The 5,722-nt window shown below is 30.2% G+C and overlaps 1 protein-coding gene across 1 annotated transcript; it reads left to right on the top strand.

Moving 5' to 3' along the window:
• The first annotated feature begins 758 nt into the window (after nt 1-758).
• Nucleotides 759-2,675, top strand: LOC119675132. The gene is made up of 4 exons (XM_038086324.1): nt 759-1,365; nt 1,439-1,705; nt 2,026-2,179; nt 2,242-2,675. Exons 1-4 carry the CDS (start codon nt 759-761, stop codon nt 2,600-2,602), a joined length of 1,389 nt encoding a protein of 462 aa, XP_037942252.1. The 3' UTR covers nt 2,603-2,675.
• The last annotated feature ends 3,047 nt before the right edge of the window (nt 2,676-5,722 follow it).

Below are 5,722 nucleotides of genomic sequence, written 5' to 3'. Positions count from 1 at the left end.
CTTAACTGTCGTGGTATTATTACTTCTAATAGTAATAGAAGTGTGCAACAAAAATGAAGTAGTTTTTCTTTTTTTTTTTTATTCAACTGCTTTAGGTTAATTTGCGATCTTTAAGTGCAAATTCGCAACCCGTTTTTCTTTTAGACAACTGGGCAGTAAAGGGTTAAAGTTTAAAAATTTAGATCTTAAACGGTAAATAAAAAATATTCATTTTAAGAGACATGAATTACGTATTTTCGTGGTTATCTTACAATTCTTCCCAAAAATTCTATTCATTCAGATTTTTCTGTAAATCAGCCTGTAGAAAAAAATTTGTTTTAAAAAATATTTAAAGAATCCCACTTTTAAATAGAAAAGTTTAAGAGTTGGAGTTTAGGAAACGATATTTTAGACAAAGATGTTTACTGAAAATACGAAATTAGTATCTCTTAAAATAAACATTCTTTATTAACCCTTTAAAACCACAATTTTTGAACTTTGAACCCGTGTTCAAATACTGAATGTATTCAGTAACCTTCAAAAGTTAGTGCTTTGTGTTCACTTTAAGTCGGCTTGCATCAAAAATGAACTGTCTTGATTGCACTACTCCTTTTTCTGGGAGTCTGTGACCCATTGATTTCTATTCTATTCTATTTCAGGTATTATTACACTGTTCAAGAAAAATATTTAAGTATTTCATATTGTAAAAATTTTTTATTACCTTTAATTCTTTTCACATCTTTAACATTTATATTCTCAACTTAATAATCTTTTTTTAGATGAGATTCCAAATAGCGCTTCTCTGCACTTTACTCGCTTGTCTCGCTACAAGCAACTTAATTGAGGCGAAAAATGTTTATAGACGCGCAGATAAAATATCAGAACATTTTAAACAAATCAACTTGGCAGAGGATGAAATCGATCCAAATGTAGCGCCAGAACCACCAAAAATTGAGCATGTAGAAACTGAAGATATAGAAGATATTACAGGAACTGCACAACCAGAAGATGAAATAATTGATGAAGCTGCATTGGAAGCACTAAACAACGCAGATACGTCGGCTAACGAAATTATTAGTACAAATGGTAATGAAGTAGAACCAGTAGCAGCTCCAGCTGCAGCAGTAGTGCCAACTGCAGCACCTGTTTCCAGTACTAGTCCTGCTATTTCTAGTACCACTCCGGTAAAAAATGAGGATGATCCCAGTACTATTAGCAAATATTGCAAATGTTCAGATACGCACTGTGACTGTTGTCGTACTTTCGGTTTGCCATTGATTCCAATTCGTGGTCCTGGTTGTGCAAAAATTACATATTTAGGTGATGAAAAAATGTCAGTCTCCATAAAATATGGCGATGTTACCTTGGCTACAAGAACGATTTCTGGTAAATATAACAATAATATTTAAAGTTTTTTATAAGTAATAAAAATGTGATTTGTTTGTATACACGTTGAAAGGTAAGAAAGCTAAGCCTATTTGTGTGGGATTACCTGGTGGCTATTCAAAGTTCTGTGGACGTGTGTATGGTCTTTCGAAATCTAAAGAAAATTTCAAAGCTTGCTTAGGATTTGAATTGCGTGCAGAAGATGAAATTGAGGCTGCATTGCGTGTATCGTGTTTCAAATTTGGACCGGAAGGTTTAAGAGTAGCTGAAGCTGAGCCATTGCCAAGTGAAGTAAACAAAGGCGAAGACGATGATGATGATGACATTTTCGGCTTTGGAGGTAATATTGGATTATTTATAAGTTCTATATTTATAAATTTATTTTTTCCTTAAATATATAATACATTTCTATAAAAAATATTCAATATTCTATAAACAAATTCATAAGCTAATAAGAACAGATAAAGCTAATTAAAGTTAATTTTTTATGTTTCTAGAAACGCGTAATACTCGACTTCATAAATAGAATGTTGAATAAAAATACTCTATATATATTGGTTTAAAATGAATGTCTAGTTTTATATAACATTACACTCGTATAATAATCAAATGAAAACTTTTATTTTTAGTGTATGATTAAATTTTTTTATATTTTTACAGCTGGTGGTGATGATGACGATGATGATTATGATGCCGATGAAGATGAAGAAGATGATGAAGACGATACTGATACTGATGCTGACACTGACGATGAAGAAGAATATGGTGATGATACCCAAGAGGCACCCGAAGATGCTGATTATGGTGGATTCAGGTAAGATAATGATTAAAATTTTATTGTATTCATAAAAATGTGTTAAAATTCTATTTGCTTAGTCTGGGTGGGCTATTAGATGAATTAGATGATGATGAAGATGAAGTTAAACCAACGGTTGCCAAGCCAGTAGCTACACCAGCTGTTGATCAAACACGCACCGTTCAAGCTGGCAAAGAAAAGATACAAAGTAAGGAAGATAAGGGCTCAGAAGCAGCACCTGCAGAAGGTAGTGGTGTAAGTGCTGTAGAAGAAGCAATCGCTTCAGTTGTAACACCCGCCACACCCGAAGCCGTTGCTGCAGAAACAACAAAAAAGGGTAAAACGAAAAAAGCCAAAAAGAATAAGAAGAAGAAAGCCGCCTCTGCCGAGAGTGATTTTGCCTATGAATTCCTGAAGGGCATACTGGATTTTTTCGAGTGAGCTTGCAAAGTGAATATGCAAGCATGTTGGGAAATAGTGTAAATACGGTGTACTAAAGCGTCTATTAGGTGCTAAATTAGGATAAGTTTAAATTAAAAATAAAAATGTATTTATTTATTGTAATATTTAGAGAAAATGATTAAAATTCACAAAATTTCAATTCTTGTATGAATATAAAGAATAAATTAATATAATCTGTAAACATAATTATGGATTAATGTAGAGTATTGTATTTTGAGTGCAATTTTCAACAGAAATTTGCAAAAAATTAAAATTAAACACAATCGAAGGTACATAAAAAAAGTGAGTGATACCTCTTTATGACTAAAAGAAACTATTTAAAAGTCATACATATAGTAAGTAAAACATATGCATAACAGATGTGTCTACAAAAGAATAGCGACATCTTTGAAACAAAAATAGGCAACTTCAAAAATGAACTTTCAATTCGTTGAACTTATGTTTCCAAAATGTAGCTGTAGTCTATAAGTTCGTTCTTATTTAAAGCACGACAAGTGCTTTGGTTAGTGTCACTATTTAAATAAAAAAGTGACAACAAAACCTAGAACTTGAGCACGGAAAGTTTGTGCAGTCTTGGCTACTTGTGAAAAAACACGATTAGTCATCGCTTCTAATTTAACAGGCACGAGTTCTAAGCCTGGCACTTGCAGTCCAAACAAATTATATACGGACTATAAACTAATTATAAAGAAATTCGAATATTTCCTAAGACCACTCATGATGAGTACTTGGCAATACTCGAAACAGCGTTGTATGGTCAGCCAAATTTAAATAAAAATTTTTGTCCTTGTCTTTTGTTTGCTATTCGAATACGTCTCACTTATAATACATAAGTTACTTTTTTAAAGAAAGATTTTCTTAGGAATTAGACCTACTATCAATCTACTCTACCCTGTAAACTTCGTAGATTCTCGATAAATCTTTTACATGGTAACAAAGCTATGTTTACACTCTACTTCTATAGAAGACAAAGCCGCACTAACGTCAAAATCATACAAACAACTGATAGTTGCTGTACGAAGAGTATTGGTATTGAAGAAGCATGAACTCTGTTAACTGTTTATGCTTACAATCTAAACTTTGCTTCAACTGCATACGAAAAATGACGAGAAAAACAACTAATAAAAAAAATTTATTCATTCTTATAGCGAAAAGTTGCTTGTGGTCATTTTTTTCAAAACAGACGAGCTTTTACTACGTTTCTTAGTACAACTTCCCCTTGTAAGCAAAACACTTGCTGCTCCTCAAAAACGTGTTCGTAGTAAGCTTTTTCTTGGTTAAACATTTAGCCATGAATGAAAAAGCTCTATTGTTTACAATTTTGCCAGCTATACTTTTTGTTGTAAATACGCATAATAACTGATAAGAGACATTGTTAGTGTGTTATTGCCACAGATGTGGGCAACTGACGTGGAGAAAGCGAAACGCTCGTATTGAGTTGCTGAGAGAGAATTGTTCATTAACGAGAATATGTATTGCCTTGAAGTTGGTATGAAAATATAAATATCTGAAAGGAAGGCTCAGTTTGTGGTTGCCTTCAAAACGATTCGGTTTAGTAACGGAGAGCACAAATCAAAAAATATCAAAATATTTTGAAATTGTTTACAATTAGAAAAGAAGTAAAAATCAAAAAAAAAAATTAACCATTAGAAGCATATATTAAAAATTCTAGTTACTCAAATGAATGAAAGAATTTTGTAAACACATACATAATTAATGAATTTTTTTTTGAAATATGCGTTGTTTTAGTTTCATTTAAAAAATTATTTTTAAATCAAGGATAAAAATCGCGGGTGTGATTAATATTGAAATAAAGTTAAAGAGTGAGTTTGTGAAGGTGATTGTTATTTATGCATAACTAAATTTATTGTTATAATTATTAAGCAACAAAAATCGATAAATTAACAAATGAACAAACGTTATCAATTTTGTAATGAAAGTAAAATAGTAAAGTAAATGATAGCTTTAATTAAAGAATATTTTGTTTTTATATTTTCTATCTTCTTATTAGAATTTAAGCCTTCTGTACACGCATTTGGCACATTTTTTATTTTAATTTATTCGATTATTATTTTTCCATTCAATAAATTTATATGAACAAAAGTACATTTCTACGTTTGGATCAACTATTTGTATTTGGAATATCATGCAAGTGTATTTTAATAATTTTGTTTGAATATTTTAAATTGGCACCTAAGTGTATGCTATGAAAATTATCGTATTCATTTCTCATTTCTCATTCTCTATTACTATATTTGTCTAATTGATTTGTTATTTCTTCTTTAATAAATAATTTAAGCTTCTTTACAATTTTATAATTTTATTCAAATAATATTAAATATTGATTCATGTCTATTTGAGTCTGCATATGTGATTACAGCCCACACAATTTAAAGTGGTAACTCTCTCCTGGGTCTAAAATTTTTTTGAATAAAAAGCATTTTAAAAAAATATTTTTCATTTTAGGCTAAATTAAGTTTTTATTTATTGTTAGAAACTTAAAATTTTCGATGTAAATAGATAGAAAACATACTAATACAGTAGTAAAAAAAAACAATCAATTATTATTAAGACGAAACGAATCGAATACAGTAATGTTAGCTTATGATTTTAACAGAATATTCTATTTGAATTTAATAGAACGCACTCTATCATATTATTGCAATCTGCCTTGAAGACCTGATTAGCAATCGGTTTTACTGACGACGTAAGCAATCAATCGAGATCATCAGCTCAGGAATAAATTAAATAAGTTGTTAAAACTATTAAAAGCGAAAGGTAGACACACAAATTTATCTTGTATAGTTTAAGCTTAGTTTTAGTTTTGACTAGATAAATTTAAACTCTTTTTTACAGAAAATAGTTTCTGAATATGTCTGAATTTTCTTATATTAAAGCCAGAAAATAAATGAACATAAAAGGTAAGAGTGTCTAATCCTTTCTTTCTATAAGAATAGTCAAATATTCCTTATTTCAGCAAAAAACGAAGCAAAATAACACAAATATATCAACAATATTACTGTATGTTTATAGGCGTTCGTTAAATTGTAAAAATATTTCGAAGTTTCAATATAATGTGGTTAAGATGGTTTAGAAGCC

The sequence above is a fragment of the Teleopsis dalmanni genome, chromosome 1 (genome assembly GCF_002237135.1).
Source record: "Teleopsis dalmanni isolate 2A chromosome 1, ASM223713v2, whole genome shotgun sequence".
In the NCBI taxonomy this organism is placed as follows: Eukaryota; Metazoa; Arthropoda; class Insecta; order Diptera; family Diopsidae; genus Teleopsis; species Teleopsis dalmanni.
The sequence above is the reverse complement of the archived record's forward strand: the minus strand, read 5'-3'. Positions and strand labels throughout refer to the sequence as shown.